The 22184-nt window shown below is 41.6% G+C and overlaps 1 protein-coding gene across 1 annotated transcript in view; it reads left to right on the forward strand.

Annotated features, from left to right (window-relative positions):
• Nucleotides 1-22184, forward strand: part of Gda (guanine deaminase) — a 68227-nt gene that overhangs the window by 35418 nt on the left and 10625 nt on the right. The window contains exons 4-10 of the mRNA XM_048438698.3: nucleotides 406-493; nucleotides 2432-2537; nucleotides 7880-7907; nucleotides 9623-9730; nucleotides 11668-11775; nucleotides 13871-13968; nucleotides 16775-16842. Of these exons, the coding sequence (XP_048294655.1) occupies nucleotides 406-493; nucleotides 2432-2537; nucleotides 7880-7907; nucleotides 9623-9730; nucleotides 11668-11775; nucleotides 13871-13968; nucleotides 16775-16842 (604 nt within the window). The remainder of the gene's footprint in view (nucleotides 1-405; nucleotides 494-2431; nucleotides 2538-7879; nucleotides 7908-9622; nucleotides 9731-11667; nucleotides 11776-13870; nucleotides 13969-16774; nucleotides 16843-22184) is intronic.

Genomic DNA, 22184 nt, shown 5'->3' on the forward strand with positions numbered 1-22184 from the left:
ATTTGCTGAGGATAAAGATGTAATGATCGTTGTTCTGCCAGGTGGAGGCGGAAGTCTGGCTGAATCAATTTACCTTGTCATACCGAGCAAAATCCCATTTGTACACTCACAGATAAATAAAGCTTAAATATTCTCAAACGGTCCTAAGGAACAAGGAGTTAATTGGCACATTTTGTGACCTCTGAAACACACAACCAGGAGATAAAAATTACCAATTTTTCCTTACGTTCTCACTTTGAGACTATAAATACTTTTGCCATTTACTGAGGTCTCTTCCACATCAAGATGGCATGCCTTTCAATAAACACATGTTAAAATTAAAAAGCAGACTTCTATTTTCATCTGTGTGTGCCATGTGACTTTTCTGAGCACGTGCAATTCGGGATTTTTGTGGTTTATTTTTAGAGGAGAACACTGAAGAATGGCACAACCACAGCTTGCTACTTTGGAACAATTCACACTGACTCATCCCTGATCCTTGCGGAAATTACAGGTGAGCAGCTGAAAGCAGGATTTATGGGCACATCAAGCAAAGACAACTAGACCAGGCCTGGCAATAGTTCATGCTCCGTAGGAAGCCATGCCTTTGGATCTAGGATTTGAGCATTGCTCTTTGTGCTTGTTGCAAGTAGCTGCATGCCTGGGAATAGCCTTGACTCTTAAGTGGGTTTTTATTGTTTAACAGAGTTAATTATTTCTATATGGATTCTGGTCCCAGAATGATGTTTACAGATCTGAATTTTGTTTATCGATTTGGGTTTTTTTTAAAGAGCACATCTATCAATGTAGCTGTATTAAGAGTTTATTACATTATAATTAACAGACAGGTCTTGGTGGTTAGCTAGATTCAGGATATCGTGCTAGATGCCAGAAGCATAGTCTTAGTTTAGTAACACGTGTAATTCTGTTACTAGATCCCAAACAATATAAAAAATACTCCACTCTAAATAGCTTTCTGACATCTACTGGTGCCCTCATAGCACAGATAAGTTAACTAAAGGTCAAAGGTGTGCACATATCCAAGACTGCAGAGCTGAGAAGCAAAATGGAGCCTGGATCTAGGTTGATGATTCCACACATGCCCAGCACAGTGCCTGGCATTTAGCAGGCACTTGGTAAACACCGTTGGCTGATGATGTATTTACCCTGCTGTTGGGTTCCAGCATAGTTTATACCAAAGGCCTAATGGCTGACACTGAAAACAAAAACGAAAGTTCTCAGAAGAGGCAAAAACAAACAAACAAACAAACAAAAACAAAACAAAACATGTCTGGAATGTTTCCATGAAAGTGACCTTTAGCTGCATGGAAGAGGGAGAGGCGAAAATGAGGAAATGAGAGGGAGAGAGGAGTGAAGGCAGAGATGTTGATGAAATAGCAGGGCTTAAAGAAAGGGGGGATTCACTGGCTGGTCAGAAGGGAGTGGAAGGTGGGCAGGTTTTGACCACAGAGAGGCCTTGGACATGCATCAGAGATTCAAGAGGTCTCAAGCCAGATAAGGGATATGATGAGAGCGGCATGTTAAGGAATTAATCTGATGACTAGATGTTAAAATAACTTGCAGAGAGAGTGGTAGGAAGCCTTCTGAAAGACTTATGACAACAAGGAGACATTGTAACACAGCCCCACCTTCATAAGGCAACTGAAGTAAGAGTTTCTCCAGCACATGTGATGAGGTCCTTCATTGCCAGCGGCTGCCAGGCCTAGCAGTCAGTCAATGGTAAAAAATGCTACGACAGTCAGGAAGAACCATGGCACATCATCTGAGCCGTGAGCCTCATGCATCATTCTTTGTGTATTTCTTACAATCCTGCTCAAAGCAGAGGACTCTGGGACACTGGCGTCTAGATCTCAGATGATAGCTACCATCTTGGGGTAACCACTGGGGTGAGGACTCAAATCTAAGTCGATCACCCAGCATCCATATCCTTTTATTTTATATGCTGTTCTTTATCTAGGAAAAGGACCCGACATGCATGGAGAGGAACTTGATCCAGGGATGGCAGGAGAGTAACAGATAGGAGAGAAATGAGTGGAGGAAAAAGATAAAAAATGGTATATTGAGAATATTAATGTATTTTCTAAGATCCGAGGTTATTCCCTCTTATACCATGTGAGAAGATGAGGGTCAAGATAGTTATGACATTGGTAGAAATAAAGAGAAAGTGTATAGTCAAAAGGAAAAGGCAAATAGGAAGTATAAAATACCCAGTTGTTTTCCGACAGGCTGGGAGTGGGCTGGGGGCTGGGTGGAAGCCATTTGTTCTTTGAATTTAGTGGTTTTGTTATTGTCACAGTGTGAAGACAGAGTGATGACTCTTAACATTCTCATGTTTTCGGGATAATTTTAATTTAAAAGTGTTTTTAGACTCCTCAGAAAAAGTGTCAAAAAAGAAACACGTCTTCAGACTCTTTCTCTGTGTGCTCCACAGATAAATTTGGGCAGCGAGCATTTGTGGGCAAAGTATGCATGGACTTGAATGACACTGTTCCAGAATACAAGGAAAGCACCGAGGAGTCAGTCAAGGAGACGGAGAGGTAGTGTGCCTGGGGTTTTCATTGTATGGATGGAGTTGGAAACAGAGAGAGGAAAGTAGACACCATAAGGACCCAGTTGAGATCGGAGCACAGTGACAGACTATTACGCTTGTTGCAGTATCTTGTTAGTCCACGTGCTCAAACATGTGACAGTGGTCAGTGGGTGGCTCACAGAGCTGTCCTCTGTAGACTGTACTTGACCCTCAGAAAGCTCCACAAGGTGTCTTTTTTTCATGATAAGAAAACTGAGCCTGGCATAACCTGGTTGACTTGCCCACGGCTGCCGGAGTAGTCCACTTACCATCAATCTGATGTAATGCCAGAGACAATCATTTCACAGAGAGAAAAGGTTTCTTTGGGGTTATTGTTCTAGAGGCTCCAGCATATGATCTAATGGTCATGTGCTGAGGTACGAGTGACTATAGGATACACTGCTCACCTCATAAGCCAGAAAGGACAATCAGAGAGAGACAATTGGCCAGAATTCCAAAATGCCTCCCGGGGGCACATACCCAATGGCCAAGTGAGCTTCTAGCAGACTTTGCTTCCTAAAATACCCCACTTCCCAGTAGCACCGACCTGAGGACCAAGCTTTGACACATGGATCTTTGTGGGACACTCATCTGAACCATTTATTAGTATAGATTAAAGCGTCAGAGCCGGGGTTTAACAGAGTAAAGAATCTCTACGACTTAAAATGTAGAGTTCCTTATAGCACAGCATGGATCTTACTCAAGTCGTGCTTAGTATGGAAAGGAGAGGCAGGAGGTGTATACAAGCATTTTTTACTCATGCACATGCCCAAGAATAATGGTGTGAGGAGTCACTTACAGAAAACATGTGAGACATTATGGGGAACGTTCCATTTACAGGTGGGTGAAAGACATTTCAGTAAAAATAGTCACACAGAGTGGTGCACACCTACAATCCAAGTGTGTGGGAGGCTGAGAAGAAAGGATCACGAGTTCTAAGCCAGCCTTAGTCCCAGAGTAAGACACTCTCTAAAAAGACCAAAACAAGGTTTTCTTTTTTTAAAAAAATAACCAAAAATTATGGGCTTTTGTGGCATAAAGCATAGAGAAGCCCAACAAGGTGCAATGCTGAGATATTCTTTAGTTAAACCTCCCAAAGACATTCATGTGAGATTTTATTCTATATCCTTTCAGTTGATTTTGAAAAAAAAAAAACCTTTACCCATCCTCTGTGGTTTTACACATGCATCCAGATCCCACTCATCTCCGTGTCCCATGAGATGACACCCTCTGACCTATGATCTTCCCCCCAAAACAAAATAAAATTGGGATATTGAGAGAGGGAGAGAGAGGGAGAGAGAAGGAGGGAAGGAGGGAGAGAGGGGGGTGGAGAGAACTTTGGCGTGGAAGCTGTAGCGTGGTCCAGTGAGTCACGCAGTATACACCTTAGTCCGTACATCTTTACTTGTAAATGTTCTTTCCACTGGATCAATGTGTTATAACCACCGAGCACTATTCTTTTGTCCTACCATAGAAAAAATCTACATACATTCTGGAATGACCACAACATATGCAAATATAGAACTAGAAAAACTCCTCCCCAGAACTGTTACATGAGGAGATGAAAAGCAGACATACAGCAAGAAAGCTGTATTCCTTTTCTAAAAGGATTTATTTATTTATTATGTATACAATATCCTGCCTGCATGTGTGTCTGCACACCATAAGAGGGCACCAGATCTCATTATAGATGGCTGTGAGCCACCATGTGGTTACTCGGAATTGAACTCAGGACCTCTGGAAGAGCAGCCAGTGCTCTTAATCTCTGAGCCTTCTCTTCAGTCCCGGTTGTGTTCCTTATATACCTTTATTCCACATCTGTGGACTCATGGACAATAGATCCTTTTTAGTAAAAGGTCTAGGCACATTCAACAGTGATACACAGGCAAGAGAGACACTGAATGGTAGGGACCAATGCCTATTATAAAGTCACTAGGTGTAGAGTGAGTTCACCAAGTTTGTGAACTGCCTGTTTGGGGCTGATCTGTACCTCAAAGGAGAGAGCATATGTGCACACAGAGTGTCCAAACACAGTGTGGACAGAGACAACACGACAGGTCCATGTGACCTGTCCTACAATGTAACTGCTTCTCAAGCCACCACTCACAGATGCCAAATACAAAACGGGTGCCCTGGACACACCAGTGTTGGCCTCAGGACAGGACTCCAAAAAGTCTGCTTGCAAAGGTGTAGGGTACTCAGTGCTATCCTCCAAGTTCAGCACAGCCGGCCTGTGGATGATTCACAGGTAGGAATGAGGGTGGAGAATAGAAGCCTAGGACTCAAGGCATTCTAGTTTGTAAGGTTCGGCAGAGATACCCAGGATAAGTGGAGTCTCATCTATACACAGCCCACATTGCACCACAGTGGGGAACCCTGAAAACACACTCCAGCTGAGGTTTTATTCCAGATGAACACTTGGCTCATTGAAGTGCCGGACAGGCCTAGAGAGATGGCTCAGCAGTGCAGGGTTTGGCTTTGGTTCCCAGGACACACATGGCTGCTCACACATCTTCAGTCTCAGGGAAACCAATGTTTTCTGATCTTCACAGGCACCTCATACAGGTGATACACTCATACATGCAGGTCAATACATACATGGAATAAAGCTAGCAAAAGAACCTCAAGGTCTTCTGTTCTGGGGGGAGCCAGGATGAGCCCAGGCTCTGTGTCCAGCCCTTCTGATCTCCAGATGTCAGATTTGCAGTCCTTCTTCAATTATTCTTGCAAATAAGAATTGCAAGAAAGAAAGAGGCAGAGGGCTGTGTCGCCGAGGCTACCGGAGGACTTGTCCCACACCTGACATGACAATCGAATAGTGTGTGGTGCAGGAAATGTGGTATACAGTACAATTGATCAACTATGAGAAAAAACAGTTCTGACAACGTGATGAACTTTAAAATGGCTATTCCAAGAAAAACAGACCAAACACAAAAGGGAGCACATTTTAAACCTTCGTTTATATTGAATGCACAGAAACTGCAAGTCCATGAGACAGAAAATGAAGAGGTTTGCTGGTGCTGAGGATGCGGGGGGACTGCCCATCTCCTGCCTATAGACCCAGGGGATCTCACTTTGGTGATGAGAATTCAAAGACTGTATTATTACGGTAACTCCGCAACCCGGTAAATTGGCTACATTTATTGAATAGAGCACTTAAAATGGGTGAACTTTATGATATGTAAATTATACTTTGCCGAAAATGACTTTGAAAAATGGAAATATGTTCCAGTGCACAGTCTCTTTAAGAGTCTACTAGGAAAGGTTAGGTTTTTAAGTGCATATTTTTGAAGGGTTGCTTTTAGATTCACCGGAAAGTGATTCTTGACAAAGGCTTTAATAGAATAGAGTGGCACGGATTGCAGATTCCAGAACTGTGCGACTCCTTTGCGTACTGTAGAGTTCCTCTCATCTCTCCTAGCACCCATCCTCCTGCTTTTGCTCCCACAAAACTGAAGCAATTTCTTTTAAAGTTCAAGAACCTTAAACTGTACCGGCATACTCTAGACTCTTCTTAAGATGTAGAATTAAAGTTAAAAAAAAACAAAAACAAATTAAGTCCCTCTTCTAGGATGCCAAGGTGACTAAGTGGATATAGTCCATTTTGTAAAATTGGTGTGTTCCTTTAAAAATGTCTATTTGTGCATGTGTGCACATGTCTGTGTTCATCGGGGCACGCACTAGTGCACACATTGGTGGGGACCAGAAGAGGATGCTGGGTGTCCTGGTAGCCACACTCCACCTTACCTGCTTTGAGACAGGGTCTCTCATTGCACTGCAACTTTCAGCTGAAACTCCCAGCATCCACCTGGTTGTCATGTCACCCCAACACTGGGGTTGGCGGCATGCAGAACTTTTTATTTCTTCTCTTCTTCCTCTCTCCCTCCCTCCCTCTCTCCCTTCCCCCTTCCTTTTTTTTTTTTTTTTTTGCATTGGTCCCTGAGATTCAAATTTAGGTCTTCATGCCTGCGTAGTCAGCATCCTACCCACTACACCTTCTTCTCAGCCCCACACACGAAGGATTCTTTATTCTCCTGTATTAGGTTAGGGCTTCCTCAGGAGGCCAGATTTGTTAAGTATGGTGCCCTGCTCATTTCATTACTTTTAAAACATTAGTTGCACAAAGTAGTAGCTTTCACTGTGACATTTTTATAAGTGCGTATGAAATACCGGGATCATAGCTACAACCCCCTCAATAGCTTTTGATTACAGCTATTTCACAAGTTTTCATTATGTTTAATTTGATATAACATTGGGAGAAGTTATTAATCATTTAAGCACTTTTTTTTACATGATATTTGATGGTTTTCCCATGGTATCTTGAATGTTTAACAAGGAATTTCACCATGTTTGTATTTCACATCAAGAGATACCCAGAAGAAATTTCTTCAGACTTATTCTTTTTCGGCCTAAGTTTAGATCTCAGCTTTGCTTCTCTTTTCTGGGATTCTCTCACTTCAAGTATGTTTCCTCTGGAGCGCTGAGGTGAGAGGCTGCTGCGTGGTCACAGGAGGAGGGGCACAGCTCTACCGTCAGCACTGGCCATATGCTCAGCCCCTGCACAATCACTGTTGTGGTCACCTAACCTCAATTCACAATTAGCTTCTCTGGGGCTGAAGATGGATCCCAGAGCTTTGTTCATGCCCGGCAAGTGTCTATCACAGAGCTACATCCCCAGGCTCTCAATTCACACTTTAGTCTCACGTAGTACCAGAAGGAAGAAAACTAATGACTAGCTAGGGCAGAAATAACCATTTCACCGGACAGTTGTCACTGTTCAAGTAGGCAGAAGTGCTAGGTTCACGACTTGTCCCATTCCACATACACTTCACAGACACCTGTCATCAACTTCACCTTCCTCCAGTATCTACCTCCAGCCAGATTCTGTCCTCGGAGACTAATGGTGATACTGGGGGCATAAGTAGCTTCCACATAAGAGGAGATTAGAAGAACAGTCTCTAAGGCTCCTGAGTGCTTGGGTGTGCCCAAGAGTCCATCATCCACAGAACACGGTGCCCTGCAACTCTATCACACAGAATTGGAGCCACTAGCACAGCCTGGGGGCTGTGTGGACGCTCAGAATAGCACACAAGATGCCAGAGGAAATATTCCCTGGGATTTTCCTCTCCCTCTTTTGCTATCAAAGGAAAAAGCTGGGTAACTATTGCTTGTTCATCCCTAATGAAACCTGCGGTGTCAGAAATGTTTGCATGAAAATCAGGACATGTAAGGATCATGTTCTCACCCCTTTGAAACATTGCTTTGAAGGTAGCTAACTTTTCTAACTTTACACTTGTCCCTTGATTTCAGATTTGTGTCAGAGATGCTTCAGAGGAACGTAAGTGCATCGTTCAATTTTCACCTGCAGTGCTGCTTTGTTAGCTGTAGCCTCTGCTACGGATTAGTAGATGGATTACTCTGTGTACCTGTGGCTTAGTCTTTACATCAGAGGCATTTTCCTAGAACCTTCGCTTGTTGACACAGTGTACCCAATAGCTCAGCTCAGAAAGGTCAGATTTTTTTTTTAATTGAAAATGTCTGGCAAAGACTGAGTACCGGGGAGTGGAGTGGGATGGTTTGTTGCGCGTGTCCAGTGCCGGATGATGATCTCGGTGAGATCCATTTACACGTGCAATGGCAGGGCTGCATGAAAGTCTTAGGGATCTCTTCATTTTATCACTGAGAACCTGTGCCTGTTGATCAGTATCGCTTCACATGATCCAGAAATCGCCTTTCTGGGTGTCTATCAAAGGGAGTGAAGTGGGATGTCTTGGGGGAGATGTATGTATCCTATGTTGACTACAGCTGTGTTCACCATAGCCTCAAATATGGAAACAGCCTAGGAGTCTATGGATGAATAGATAAAGAAAACTCATTCCATTCAGCTTTACATTATACATTTACACAAGTAAACTATACATACATGTTTACATATACATATATGCATACAAGTGGGATATGTACACAACCTAAATATGTCTCCCATATCCCATGAGTACATATGTACACACACACATGCGTGTATAACGGGATACTATTCATTTGTAAAAACCATCTTGCTATTTGAGACAGCACAGATAAATCTGGAGTATACTATGTTAAATTAAATAAACCCAGTTCAGAAGAGGAATACTGCGTCCTCTCATTTGTATGTGCAAACTGAAAAGGTCAAATTCGTGGGAACTTCTGGTTTTTTGCTTTCCAGGAAAGGCTTTATATTTAGACCTCTCTGGGTGTTTGTAAGCACAGTTTTGTAGTCAGAAACAATGATCTAATTTTAGTGGATTTGATTATTCGCTATTAAACCGTGCTGCAGACTCTATGTTTACTGAGCTTGTTTACAGCTCCAGAGATATTGTGTGCACCTCTCTTTGGTTCATGTGCCCTTTGTCTATGGGCAGCACAGAACCCGTGTTTAGTCAGGTATGTGAATTCCATCCTGAGTTCACTAAGCTTTTAGTTAGTGCAAGGTGTGTTGGCCAGCTGTCTGTCACAGCTTATAAGAAAGGAAGGTCTGCTTTGACTCATTGTTTCAGAGAGTTTTAGTCTATGATCGCTTGGCCTGCTGGCTTTTAGGCCTATAGTTAGGCGGAACACGATGGCAGAAATTTCAGTCAGATGGTAACTGCCTAGCCCATGGTTACCAGGAATCCACAACTTTCTTCTAGTTGATTCCACCTTCCAAAGGTTCTGTCACAACCCAATAGCACTATTAACCAAGAACCTTCACCCAACATGAGTTTGGGGGGACCTCCTCAAGATACAGGCAGGGAAACAAGCCACCACCTCACATGTGGTGCCTCCACCCCAGGTCTTGTCTGAGGTAACGAGAAGGGAATGCTTCTCATTAGTGATAGTACTTTCTTCTGTGAACTTGATGCTGAAGAAAGTGCTGTTCTAACTCATGAATTGTTTTTTTTGGAACCTAGAACCTCTGTCTCCCTGAAACTGGGGCTTTCCCTCACTATTGAAACCACAAAATCCTTGTTGTGGAATGTGTGACATGTTCATGATCTCCACATTTTCCTCACGAATTTCTTTTATTATGTCTAGTACTCAAGGGTGAAACCCATAGTGACCCCGCGCTTTTCCCTTTCCTGCACGGAGAACCTGATGAGTAAACTTGGCAACATCGCCAAGACCCATGATCTGCATATCCAGGTAGGCATTTTTTTTTTTTTTTGGTTTGTGCCTCTGTCTATACCTGCTGTAAATCCCAGTCTCCAGCCTCCATCTTTGGAGGCCCTGCCCCTGTGCCCCTTGGGTCAAGGTAACCCACCAAACTTTGACCCTTCCCCAGAAAAGGTCAAGACCACTCCCCTAGACTACTTAAACTTCTCCCCCCAAAATAAACACATGTCCCCCTCCCTGTGGTCACATTGGCAGCTTTCCAGTCCCCCTCGGGGCCACCCTAGAGTAAAGGAGTCCAATTAAACCTGGATATCTTTTAATTTGGTTTGTTTTGATTCGGCTTGATTGGGATTTTTGCGTCAGCAGAGAGCTCATGTTAGAAAATATTTTTAACACCTACAAGATCTCTCAGTGCCTTCAAGCCATCTCTAATTACCTGTAGTTCACCTATTGAAATCTCCTAGAGTCAAAGAACTTCAGGGCAGGAAGCACCCTGACTGACATCTCCAGGAAGGAAGCTCTCTCTGTCTGACATCACCAGGAGGCGCCCTGACTAATGTCACCTAATCCAGTTGTCAAGTTTGCGAGTCATGAGCCCGAAGTTGTTCTCATCCTCCATATTCTCTGATCCACCTTAGACAGGCCAAGACAGCTGTATAAAAGATAGCACGGTCAATGTCAGACTACCCATTTTTGGTACAATGGTTTTAACACATTTTCCTTCCTACTTTTTATTTGATGCCTTCCTGGTGTTCTAGACCTTCATTTGTAGAGGAACCAATTATTATTTGAAAAGTAAAAAGAACTTAATTTCTACCTTAAGAAAGTGCATTTAAAATCCTTTTGTTCTGAGCATCTTAATTTAAAGTCAGGAACAAAAAGTATAACGTCCTTTATCATTAAGTTGTTGCAATTTAGCAATAAAGTACTTTTAAAAATCTCACAGCTGGGCTAAAATTAGGAGCTCCCCTCCCCCACTCAAGCTTAATTACACACTGCACTAAAATTTCCCCTCTTTCAGAGTTGACAGTCTTAGAGGGAACAGAAAGTTGGGGTGAGGCAACATATTGATCCCTTACTTTTATTTATTTATTTTTAAAATGTATGTTCATAGGACCAATTAGTGTGTCTTCCCCATGATTATTGTTTGTGGCTTCTGATATTTGGACTTTGGATTCAGTCCCCCACAGTTATGCTATGGTGATAAAATTCCAAATTTAGATAATTAGATAATGTTTCCACTTTGGGAACAGCATGATTTATTCTAAGAAAGAAGGAAATAAATAAATAAATAAAGAAAGAAAGAAAGAAAGAAAGAAAGAAAGAAAGAAAGAAGAAAGGAAAGGAAGGAAGGAAGATGCAAATGATATTAAAAACTACATAAACACAAAATGAAAAAGACATGTTAAAAGTCTGTCCTTTGGCTGGAGGTGCAATGCCATTGACAGAGCGCTTGCCTAGCATGCAAACCCTGAAGCCCTGTGGCCGATCCCCAGCATAACCTGTGCATGGGATGCAGCACTCAGAAGATGGAGGTGGAAAAATCAGAAGATTCATCTTCAGTTGGTCACTGAATTCTTATAGGCATGTTGCTGCAAGCTGAGCACTGGGTGCTCTTTGAAAGTACTTAAGTTTGTTCTTGCAATGGATTAGAGTTTCAAGACTTGAGGGAAAGATCTCTCTCTCTCTCTCTCTCTCTCTCTCTCTCTCTCTCTCTCTCTCTCTCAAACACACACACACACACGGAGCCATGCTCAAGATATTTAGGTTTTTTTGTCATGTATATTGGTATAGAGGATGCATATAATCATTTAAAATTAAACCCAAGTACAGAGTTTAATGTTTTCATCCAAAGTCTCCCATATCAGCAAGTTCAGCAAGCAGAAACTAGCAATGGCATGTTGAGATAGAAGATATAATGTTAAATATTTTATAAAAAAGTGAAAACAATATTTATTTGTTTGCAGAGCCATATAAGTGAAACACGTGAAGAAGTTGAAGTTGTGAAAAACTTATACCCTGGTTACAAAAACTACACAGATGTCTATGATAAAAATAATCTTCTGACAAACAAGGTAAATTCAGTATCATGATATAATGTATATAAAGTCAATGGCACCCTTTAAATTTCTGAATCTCAGAAGTAATCACTGTTCTGCAGTACGCATGCATTTTCCAAACTAGAGTAAACCCAGTGTGTGTTTTGGGTGTACACATGTATGTGTGTATGTGTAGGTGTTTGTGTGTGTCTATATGTTCATGTTTGTATTTGTTTGTACACATTTGTTTGTGTGTGCATAGGTATATGTATGTGACTATATATGTGTTTGTGTCTACATATGTATATGTTTGTATGTACACATGTGTGTAGATACATGTGTGTGCATGGTATGTGTGTATCTATCATCTATATGTGTATGTCTATATTTGTGTGTGTGTGTTGTATGTGTGTGTGTTAATACATGTGGGCCTGACGTTTCATACCTCTCCTTAAATCTAAAATTTCATTGGATGGTAAGAATGGCCTTTTTTGCAATGATGCTTTCACAGGTCGTACATCAGTGGGCTTTTCTTCGAGTCAGTCGACCCATTTCCAAGGATAATTCTTTAAAGGCTGTAAAAATGGGTATGCTGATAACACAGGAAAGTTTGGAAATAACTATCCCCAAGGAATTGGTTAAATCATAGAATCTACATAGTGAGAATTCTATTCAGTGTGCACAAAGTTCAAATATGCATACTTTCACAGAAGAGCATTCAGTACAGTAAGACATGCAAGTACCTGCGTGTACATGTGAGTTTTCACACTTAAAAACTGCCCAGAGATACACACTGAATGTTAAAAGCAACCTTTTAAACTCTGAGGTTGAGAAATTGAGTATCTATTACATATATATATTTAATTAAAATTAATGTGAGTGGCAAGAGACCTCATTAAAGCAATATACCCTTTGGCCTTGGCCTTCTGTGAAATGAACACACCACCTTGAGAGTTTACTGCAGCAAGTTGTTTCTTAGTGACTACACGAAAGGAGGTAGGAGTGCGAGCGATTTGGAAGGTTAATATTTTGCATAAATAATGTAAATTTTACATCGGAAGTTTGATCCTTCTTTGCATATATTACCATATGATTAATAAATTAACCTTAAATTTTCATGTTAATCTTATTTGTGCAAAGGTGGAGAAAGTTTTATTTGAATAATAATTTTTGCCTGTTGAACTATGCCTCCCAAAGGAGAAAGCAGTTGAGTATGGATTTTATATTAAACTAAAAAAATTTTTTTTAGAGAATTAAGTATTGCTTGGAAAGTCACAAATTTTACCAGGATGAGAATTTAGAGAGGTTTCAAATGTGTGGCACCTACTTTCTTAAATAAAGTTTCCCTCCTTAACTAAAAGCTGTTATGATATGACGTATCCGGATTTCACGTCCATGTCCAGAACCATGGGTGGCAGTGTTAAAACTGGTAACAGACATAAAGAAGAATTCTTTCAGATATCGTGACTTATGCCAAAACTCTCAACAGCATTCCAGAGGTTGAGGCAGAAGAATTGTGAGTGTGAGGTCAGCTTGGGCTCTACAGTTCAAGGCCAGCCCTAGCTATATAGAGATCCCATCTCCAAAACAGACCATCTACAACAATTAACCCATAGTTCTTTACAAAATCACATTTACAGCTTCCATGTACTTTTTGAAAGTCCTGCTTGGAATACAGACAAGCATCAGCCTACTGGAGGCCCATCATATAGATTTAGAAAAGAAAACAACTTGAAAATTTTCTATAGCAGATATAATAAAAATTGTAATGTGTTCACTTTGACTGGATTTCCTATGCCATGGATGAGCCAGCTGGTCCTGTACTATATTGTGAATCAGCCAAAAGAATCAAAATCAAGATCCAGGGCAAGGATGGAGTTCAGTGGTACAGTACTGGATTCGATTACCAGCACTACAACAAACAAACAAGCAAATAGTTAAAATGTACGAATTTGTCGAGACCTTTGTAATATGTGTTTGATGCAGGGATTTTTGTCCTTTCAAATAATAGCAACAGTCTTTGCAAAGACCACTGTAGCCAAGCTGTTGCTTCTGTACCTTCTTATAGTACATAGCCATGAGTACAAGCATTTTTAGTGGTAAAATCCATGCTGGCTATTCTTCTCTCTAGACAGTCATGGCACACGGTTGTTACCTTTCTGAAGAGGAACTAAACATCTTCAGTGAACGAGGAGCATCCATTGCACATTGTCCCAACTCAAACTTATCGTAAGTACACAATTGCTTGGTAGATTATTGATACGTAGCGTAGATGGGCATTTTCTGTTTTCTCAGTTTCTTCTTCTAGGGTCTGTTTCTATACTGGGTTTGAGTGGAGAAGGAATCAGGTAGTTGGCGGCTCACCTGTGCTAAGGTGAGAAAGAAGGCATTTGAAAGAGGGCAATGCTGCAGAGCTCTGCATCTCTGAAAATCTCTATATTTGCAGACACATGCAGCAAGGGGAAGAAGAACAGAGTTTAAAACTAATAACATTCAGGTTTTACAGCTGAGAACTGAAGGAATGCGTATCCCAGGGGCATAGTGTGCCCCAGAGTTTAGAAGGGAGTTATGGCTGTAAAGCTCTTGGTCACGCTGCTGAATGGGTTGAGACACAGCTCATATAGGAAAACCCAGGAGAGACTTAGTCCTATTTAATACAAAAGCTTTATTTGAAACATGTCCTTAATCTTTTTTTATATGTTAGTTTTCTTTGCTTAGCTTTCAAGACAGGGTTTCTCTGTGTAACCACTCTGGTTTGTCCTAGAACTCACTTTTGTAGAAAAAGCTGACCTTGAACTCACAGAGATGAGCCTGTAAAGGCACATGCCACCATCCAGTGTCCTTAACCTTCCCAGAGGCTATGAATTCATGAATGAATCATTTGAGAGTTATGGCTTATATCTCCAGCAAAAGAAAAAGGTCCATAGCTAGAAAAATGTCATGTCTAAGTTTAGGGAACTTGTGGATAGTGTGATCTAGTCTGTAGATGCTGGGCTAGAAACTTAGGAGTTGTGCAAATAGTGCATTTGGATGAGCGCTGATCTTAGAGAGTACTCCTGAGAAGCCTGACACACAGGGCAGAAGTGAATAACATCAACCCAGTTACCACAGTGGGACCTGGAGTCTAATTCTTCTTGACTCTGTCAGTTGTTCATCTCAAGAAGTGTTGACACAGGGACAGTAACAGATACTCAGCAATGGCAGAAGGGCTGGGTGACTATGGAGGAGCATCCCTTTTGACCGTCTCCATGGGGACAGTAACAGACACTCAGCAATGGCAGAAGGGCTGGGGTGACTATGGAGGAGCATCCCTTTTGACAATCTCCCGACAGGACCAGAGCAGAAGTGGGAAGCACATCTCAGCAAAGAGCTGGAGGTATTAGCAAGCTCAGGGACTTCGTGAATGACACAGATGTGTGTCCATGGCGATGTAAGAAGGGCTCCTGGACACACAGGACATTTTCCTAGTTGTTTGAAAGGTCTCAGAAGACCCTGAGTTTTGAAACAGAAAGTAAATGCACATGACTTGGTGGCCTGAATTATAGCCTAGGGACAACAATTAATATCCCCTGGATGAACAGTAAAATACCCTCTAAATTAAAACATGATCTGGCTTTTCAAATAAATGATGACCTTCAAGAGTTTCAGGTTTTCCTCATGCACACTGGGGCTTTGAAATTATAGTTTAGTGCATCCTTGAGCACAGCTATTTGGTCACTGTGCCTTCTTGGACTTCTAATTACATGTTATAGCTTTCCTTTGTCTTTCCCTGGATCAAATGCGGTGAAGACAATGAGGTTCAAAATTCAGATCGGGAGCCCCCTCTCTGAGTTGTTATTCTTGGAAGCAGCATTTGCACTCTCAGACCCCCATTTCAATGGTTCCATTCTCTTTAGTTGTATCATCTTTGACCCTGTAAGCAGGGAGGAGGAAAAACATGAGGGAAGAACACTTTTCCTTATCAGACATAATGCCATTGCCAACCTTCTAAAATAAGACCCATCAATGAGAGAAAAGCCCAGCAAAGTGCTTACTCAGAGTTTTATATGCATAGGACCATTCAATGAAGACCAGTGGGCACAGAGAGCTTTCCCGTATATTTATGTCTTGATAAGATGGAGCATGGTAAACACACAGAAATGTAATTGGACAAAGAGGCTTTGATCTAATGTCAAGTTATTAAGTTGGGATACTGGGGAGGGCATCTTTAGATCTTGATCACTGTGTCATATTGTTTTCCTTCTGTGAATAGGGCAGGACCTCTTCCAACATAGAATCTTATGACTGTCTATCAAAGTATGTCTGAAGACTCCTTCCTGGTCAATATAAGACATAAGGATGGAGGATTAGAATAATCTCATCAGGATTTGTGGCTGGCATAGGGAAAAAGAGCAGACATTTCAGTTATTTTATTGCTTTGGGGGCAAATTAGGACCTATGCATGCTTAATAAGCACTCTACCACTGAGTTAGGCCATAGCCCTGAGAAATTCTGGCTTATATGGTTTGGAGACTTGAGGGGAGGATATCAGAGAGATACTCTGATTTTTGAGCCTACTTCTGAGGCCCAAAGCATCATACACTGGGCTATTATTTTTGTACTTTAATAGAAATTGTTTCTCTTTTGGGTAATGCACTGTTCTGGATATAGAGGAATGTGATGCTTTCTAATTTATATTTTCTATCATGAAGGAGGAGTTGACTAGAAAGCTTACAGCTCTATTAGATTTAAGACTAAGTACCAAACTTAATTCTTAATTCTAGATTCTAATTTTCCATGTAGTTTCCCGCCCCCCCCCCCAACACACTTTCCTTGCTAATTTGGACCCTTGCAAGAGTGACCTCAGGTCAGGAAGAAGGAGGCAGCTTTTTATGGTCTTCTCTGCTCCACCGCTCTCCTGACCTGATCTGACTGACTGTTGGCCTTAGGGCTTAGGATGAGAATCACAGTTTTTAGTACTAGAGCTGTCTTTGACAGTGCCTTATGCTGTTAAATCACTCAGATCTCCTTGTTCTTGCATTTTCTTCCTCCCCAGGCTGAGCAGTGGCTTACTGAATGTGCTTGAAGCCCTGAAATATAATGTGAAGATAGGGCTGGGAACAGGTAAGCAGCATCATCTGGAGCTGAACTGATAAATCACCATTCAGATGTAGCTGATTTGTAGATATTTGGACTGTGTTTAAGGAACATGAGCTTTATTGGTTCCTAGGGATGGGTGTCTTAATAAGAAACAGCAACCAAAGAGGGAGAAGTTTGGAAGTCATTACCGCCACCTCTCAAAGTCATTTGCCCTGTTCATTGTTGCTGAGCTGGGCACTCATGTCTAATAGCTCATAGCTGCCTCGTCCAGCTCCAGGGGACCTAACATCTTCTTCTGGCTTGCACAAACACTTGCATTCTTATGCACAAACTCTCACATAGACATATAATTTAAAAATAAAACAAATTCTTTTTTTAACATTTATGGATTCTTTGTGGATTTCACATTATGCATCCAGATCCCACCCATCTCCCCATCCTCTCACATCCACCCTCTGCCCTAGCAACCTTCCCACGGAAATAATCAGAATTTAAAAGAACAACTGAAAACCAACACACACACACACACACACACACACACACACACACACACGCATGCACATACACACAGACAGACACACAAGATTCTGTAGCGTGTCCCAGTGAGTCACACAGTTTACCCATTAGTCCATGCATCTTTACTGTTAAGTGTTCATTGCGATGAGTCATCGGTCTGGTCCGAGGCCTCTGGCTTCTGCTGCACTATCGACGCTGGGCTCTCCCTGGGACTCCTCTTGGATATCCTGTTACTGTCCTGTGTTGGTGGAGGTCCTGCAGTTTTGAATTTGCAGGTCTAGCCCCTTCACATGCTCCAACAGTTCATAGATGAGGTGGATGTTGGGTGGGCTTAATCACAGCCCTGCTTCTGGGCTTGGGTGGTAGCTGGGTTGGTTAGTTTGTCAGTTTTCCCTCATCATTACCACCCGGGTGAGCTCTCCAGCACTGCCCCGCTAGCTCGCCCAGTGCAGCAGGCAGCAAGAAGTGGGATCAGTTCTCTTGTTCTCAGGGCCTCAGATCCCGATCACCTGCACTCACACTACCAGGGCCAGCTCTTCTGCCTTGCTACCCTCTGCCCTTGTTAGTTATTGTTTCTCCGTGATGCCTAGCCATAACTATATATTTCTATATTTTTCCTTTTTACAAAATTATTTTGGTAGTGTTTCCCTAAATTCTGTTTCTATCTCAGAAGTCTTTTTTATTGTGTTATTGAGGATACATTTTTCTGCGCTTCCCTCCCTTCCTCCCTTTTTCTCCTCTTCTACCCTCTCCCGTGACCCCCATGCTCCCAATTTATTCAAGAGATCTTGTCTTATTCTTCTTCCTATGTAGATCCATGTATATCTCTCTTGGGTCCTCTTTGTTGTTTAGGCTCTCTGAAATTTGCAGGCAAATGGATGGATCTAGGAAAAAAAATCATATTGAGTGCGGTAACCCATATGAAAGAGAAATATAATGTGTACTCACTCATAAGTGGCTTTTAGACATCAAGCAAAGAAAAACAAGCCTATAATCTACAACCACCCAAACTAAAACAAATTCTTAAGAAAGGAATTAATTTTGCTGAAAATATAGTCAGTGATGGGGAAAATAAAACTGAGAACGAGGGCGTGAGTGTTGCAGGGCAGAAACTGAGCAAGGAGCATGAGGAGGACTGAGACACAGCCCAGAGACAGATGTTCTTGATTCACGAGGCACTGGGATCGATACAGTAGGTCACAGAACTCGGGAAAGGACAGTGTTGAGAGAATTCACCACCCCTGTGTGCTAAATCATAGCCAAACACATTGTTGCAAACTGTTTTCATTTCAAGAAAACCAAAATGCTCCCAAATCAGTGAATCTGGGAATAAAAACTACCAACAAAACAGTTAAAGACCATTTTTCCTTTGCATGGTTGTTTTGTTGGAGGTGCTTACAAATAAACCAAAAGCAAAAGAATTATTAATCAAAAACATTTTTCATATATCTGGCAAAAGCAACAAACTTCTAAGCTATATAAGGCTTGGAAAATATTCTTGTTATGACCCCTCTGAAAATAATTACTTGAAAGTCTCTATCATTAGTGACTAGTCGAAATGAAGGGTCATTACGTAGGGCTGTGAGCACACTTGGGAAGTTAGGGAAGCTGTCCCAAGCCTAGCACGGAGTTACAGGAAGACAAGATCACATGCCTTCCCACATTTGGAAACACATGAATGAATAAAAACCAAAGATGTCCAAGAGTAGTAAATGGACTCTTTGGGTTTGGGAAATGGGTCATGAAAACAGGGAAGATGGGAAAAGGGGGGAAGATGGATACGATCAAAGATTGATAAGATATGTGCATGTGTAGAATTCCTGCAGCAAAATCCATTTATTTGTACAATTAATATGTGTCAGTATTAGTAACAACAGCACAAGAGTAACCAGAGCAGGTGACACACTTCTGTTCAACCTGAGAACAGTGACAGTGTCAGGGAATCCAGAGAAGTGGATTTGTTTGAAAGGAGTACTGTTAAAGTTTCTAGAATAAATAGATAAAGTACTGTTAAAATTTCTAGAATAAATTATTTTAGCAATTGTAAAGAGAAACGTCTTAACAATGTTAAAAGTGTATCTATTTATTAAAAGCAAGTCATGGTAAGTCAAAAAGATTTCCCTTTGGTGGAAACACATGGTAATTGTTTTTGAAACTGAACATTTGATTCTTGATTTTATACTCCTTACATTATTTGTATATTTTATTTGTATAAAAATTTAAATGATGTATGCTGTGTAAGGAAGAGATGGTTAGGAGAATGAACATAGGTCTTCATGGAATTCATTTATGTTTTATATAGCTCATACATACAGACAGGGGTGATTTTATAGTGTATTTTAAGCATACCTGTGTCTCATGACAGCAGATGTGGAATTTTCTAGTGTGTTGTCACCTACATTTGGGATTTCACAAATTTGGATCTAGAATGAGTACCCTCTATAAAGAAAACTACCTGAAAAAAATAAGAAAAATGGGATTCCTCCCCTCTAGAATATGAAGAAAAAGGCAAAATAAACACTGAGTGAGCCCCATGCAGTAGCATGAAGGGAAAGTTGAAGTGTGTGGAACAAGCCCATATAGTGTGATTACAAACTTGTTAAGACAATGTGCGTGGAGTCGCTGCCCCGCCCTCCAGGGAGTGTCCCCTCCCCTAGCCTGACTGCTTAGTCTTTCTTAATGTGACATAAGCTAGAGTAATCTGGGACGAGGGAACTTCAACTGAGAAACTGCATCCATGAGTGTGTCCTGTAGAGAAGTCTGTGGGACATTTTCTCGATTAATGATTGATGTGTGATGGCCGAGGTCACCACGGCCAGTGCCACCCTGGGTAGGTGCTCCAGGGTTGTATAAGAAAACTGAGCAAGTCATGAGGAGCAAGCCAGTAAGCAACATTCCCCCATGGTTCTGTGTTGGTTTCTATCTCCTGCTTCCTGTCCCGAGTTCCTGCCTTGGCTTCCCTTGATAATGCACTATGAGTCAAAGAAGCCCTCTCCTTCCCAAGGTGTTTTTACCATGGCCCTTATCGCAGCAATGAAAACTTAACTAAAACACTCCCCGAGCGACAGTCTTTGGTCTTCTTAGGGACTTCGGTCTAGTGATGGATGCCACGTTTTGTCCATCTTTCCTGCCTTCCTAATGCAGCCCTCTTGGATGCCAGCAAATATCACAATATCTCTTCCCCATTTTCTGTGTGTTCACTTTGCAAAAACCCAGCCCTAGATGACCTCAACAGTTCCCTTTTCTATGCCTGCAGCTGGGTGTTTAGGAGCTGCTGGAGAGAACAGTGGCTTTCATGTTTAGTTTTGTGCTCAGATTCCAAGCAGCCCTCAACACTGACAACAGTGATAATTATATTTCTCTAATAAGTATCTGCCTCCTCAATTCCACTTTTCCTCCTAGAACTTTCTGCTGCTGCTCAAGTCCTCTGCATTCCAAGCCCATATCCTCTTTTTGTGGATCATTACAAGAATATAAAAATAAATCAGGAATCTTTGTTTCTGTTTCCACCACCGAGTTTGTGCACATTCTTGCTCACGTTTAAGTGCTGTCTACTGGACTATTCCCATCAATACACAAGCATCTAAAATATCTCCTGACCCGTTTAGTTCGTAATATGTAACTGTTCTCTTGCCCAGACACCGCCATCAGCTTCCTGTTCCACACTGCTACCTTTCTTCACAGCAAAACTTCCGTGAGTGTGGGCAGCCACACAGCTCCTGCCCTCCACCCCCCAGTCCTGATTCTTGCCCAGCCAGCAAGGCAGCCATCTTGTTCTTCTCACTGTGACTCACTGCAACCATGATCTCTTTGCTGTCTCTCAAAGATGCCAGGCTGTTGTGACTGAATGCCTCTGTGGCCTACTGTGATCGACATTTCTCTGGTCCCAGTAGCTTACATGGGAATCAGCAAAATTGCATCGAAAAAAATATTGTGCTTCCTATGTTGCTGGCCTTTCTTTCTTCTCTGAAGGCTTGTTTTCTTTTTCCTGGCTATTTTGAAAAGCTGTCCCCAGAGATCAATAAGTCAATCTTTTTTGTATTTTACCCCCCCTAGGGGATTTTTGTCCTCAACTCTGACCTCAAATGCCTCTTAGCTTTTATGTGCATCCCAACTCCTCTAACAAAAAGTCCCCCCCCACAAAAAAAAATTGACAAAACCTCATGCTTGAGAGTCTCTGTTGTTAGAGGCTTTAAGAATTATCACATTACTACTTCCTGGTGTGGCATAGTACCTTGGTTGAATAGCAAGTTACCCTGTCCATGGACCTTGATATTTTTGTCTCTAAAATGGAGTTGATAATAGCAGATCAGATAGATACCTTACCTGTTTGTGCTGTGGGATAATACTCTTGTACTCTGTAAAGATTTGCCACTCATTTTGGTTTAATAAAATGCTGATTGACCAGTAGCCAGGCAGGAAGTATAGGCAGGGTGACCAGAGTAGAATTCTGAAAGAAAGGCTCAGTCTGCAGTCACCACCCAGATGCAGAGGAAGCAAGATGAGAATGCTACATTGAGAAAAGGTACTAAGCCACATGGCTAAACATAGATAAGAATTATAGGTTAATTAAGTTGTAAGAGTTAGTTATAATAAACCTGAGCTAATAGGCCAAACAGTTTATAATCAATATAAGCCTCTGTGTGATTATTTGGGTCTGGGTGGCCAGGAAATGGAAGCACAACCTCTGACTACATGTTTGTGTGGAGGATTGGTTAAGCCAATGTGGTGGTGTTCTTGTAATGATTCTTGGTATGATACAACACTGGTTTGTGACAACTGGCTATCAGCATTGCTTTTTGATTTTATAATTGATTCACTTCTTTCTAATTAACAAGAAATAGTTACAC

This window comes from Myodes glareolus, chromosome 7 (assembly GCF_982192425.1).
Source record: "Myodes glareolus chromosome 7, mMyoGla1.1, whole genome shotgun sequence".
Classification (NCBI taxonomy): Eukaryota; Metazoa; Chordata; class Mammalia; order Rodentia; family Cricetidae; genus Myodes; species Myodes glareolus.